The sequence below is a fragment of the Musa acuminata genome, chromosome BXJ2-3, assembly GCF_036884655.1.
Source record: "Musa acuminata AAA Group cultivar baxijiao chromosome BXJ2-3, Cavendish_Baxijiao_AAA, whole genome shotgun sequence".
NCBI classification, from domain to species: domain Eukaryota; kingdom Viridiplantae; phylum Streptophyta; class Magnoliopsida; order Zingiberales; family Musaceae; genus Musa; species Musa acuminata.
In genome coordinates, this window is record NC_088340.1 from 11,660,695 (window position 1) to 11,662,193 (window position 1,499).

The following is a 1,499-nucleotide window of genomic DNA, read 5'->3' on the forward strand; positions in this document are numbered from 1 at the left end:
ATCGGCACCCTCGTTTTCCCAAAAAAAATAAATACAGTTAACCTAATATTTTATCCGAATCTCATTCGATGTATCGAGGCCTCCGACGTAAGAGAATCTGCATTCATACATGGAACTTTCAGCCTTCACTTGCTTTCCCAGCCATGCATCTCATTGACCCATGTACTAAAATAATTTAATCTAACTTAAATATCAATAGTAAAACCCAGATTTCCACGTCTAATACAAATTAAAAAATAATTATTCCACATATAAAATCAAATTATAAATGTTTAGAATTGTTTATAATCCTTATGAACACTAATAAGGAATAATCGATACTAAATATTTAAAATTGTTTCTTTCTATAAAAAAAAATTCCATAGTTGAATTCTTTATTTCTTGCCTAATAATGGCTCTAGAATTCGGTAATATTTATCCGCCTCAATAAGTATATATATTGATATCAACTTCGTCTCCTTGCGAGCACGCATAACCTAACCAAGCTATCGATAGTAGCAGATCGATGAGGCCGTCCACCATCTGTATTCTCCTGGCGGTGGCAGTCCTCCTCCTCCACCACCACCTCCTCCCCGGGGTGGAGGCATCGGTTGAGAAGGCGTGCAGGGACGCGGCGAATAGCAGCCCCAATATCAACTATGACTTCTGCGTGGCGGAGCTCCTCCCGTACCCGGGGAGCGGGTCGGCGGACCAGAAGTCGCTGACGGTGATCGCGGCTACCTTGGCGAAGGACAAAACCACCAGCGCCAGCGCTAAGGTCAAGAGTTTGCTAGCCAGAACGAGTGATCCAAAGACGAAGCAGGGCTTGGAGTCTTGCGGGAGCGTCTACGAGGACCTGTTCTCCGACCTCAACACGTCCATCCCGGCCATCAAGGAGGGTCACCTGGTCGACGCCAGGACCTATCTTAGCGCCGCTGTGGACGCGCCCGACACCTGCGAGGACGGTTTCAAGGAGCTGAAGGTCCCCTCGCCCTTGACCAAGGAGGACTCCGACTTGACGCAGATGTGCACTATTGCTTTAGCCTTCACCAATATGCTGGGGTGACTTTCTTGCCGTTACGCCTTTCCGTTAGTTATAGCTTTGATGTGAAGCTCCTCTGCCAAAAAAAAAAAATTTTTCTTTTTCGAGTGGTATAATTATTAGTAATATTGTAAGAAGAGGATTCTTTTTAATTACATGCAATCAAATAAAATAAAACCATGTTGATTTTAGAGTAAAATAGTTCAACTGATGAATTGATTAGTTTCTCATACGTGAATTAAATCTGATTAGTCTCTTTTTCTATCTAAAACTATTTCAAACCCAATAAAAATATATGATAATGCTTATGTGGGTCATAGAGATTTTGAAGACCCATTGCTATCCTTAGTTTTAATAGTTTTAGGGTAATGTTTCAAAATCTAAAAACTTAGGGGTAAAATAAACTGGGGTTCGAGGAGTTAGTTCATGTCTTGCTTACGATAAAATCTATGTTAGTACTGGTAGATGATGATGTCAT

The 1,499-nt window shown here is 41.4% G+C and overlaps 1 protein-coding gene across 1 annotated transcript; it reads left to right on the plus strand.

The window, feature by feature from the left end:
• Positions 1 to 505: 505 nt before the first annotated feature.
• On the plus strand, positions 506 to 1,045 carry LOC135607531 (putative invertase inhibitor). Its single transcript, XM_065099469.1, has one exon. It carries the CDS (start codon positions 506 to 508, stop codon positions 1,043 to 1,045), a length of 540 nt encoding a protein of 179 aa, XP_064955541.1.
• The last annotated feature ends 454 nt before the right edge of the window (positions 1,046 to 1,499 follow it).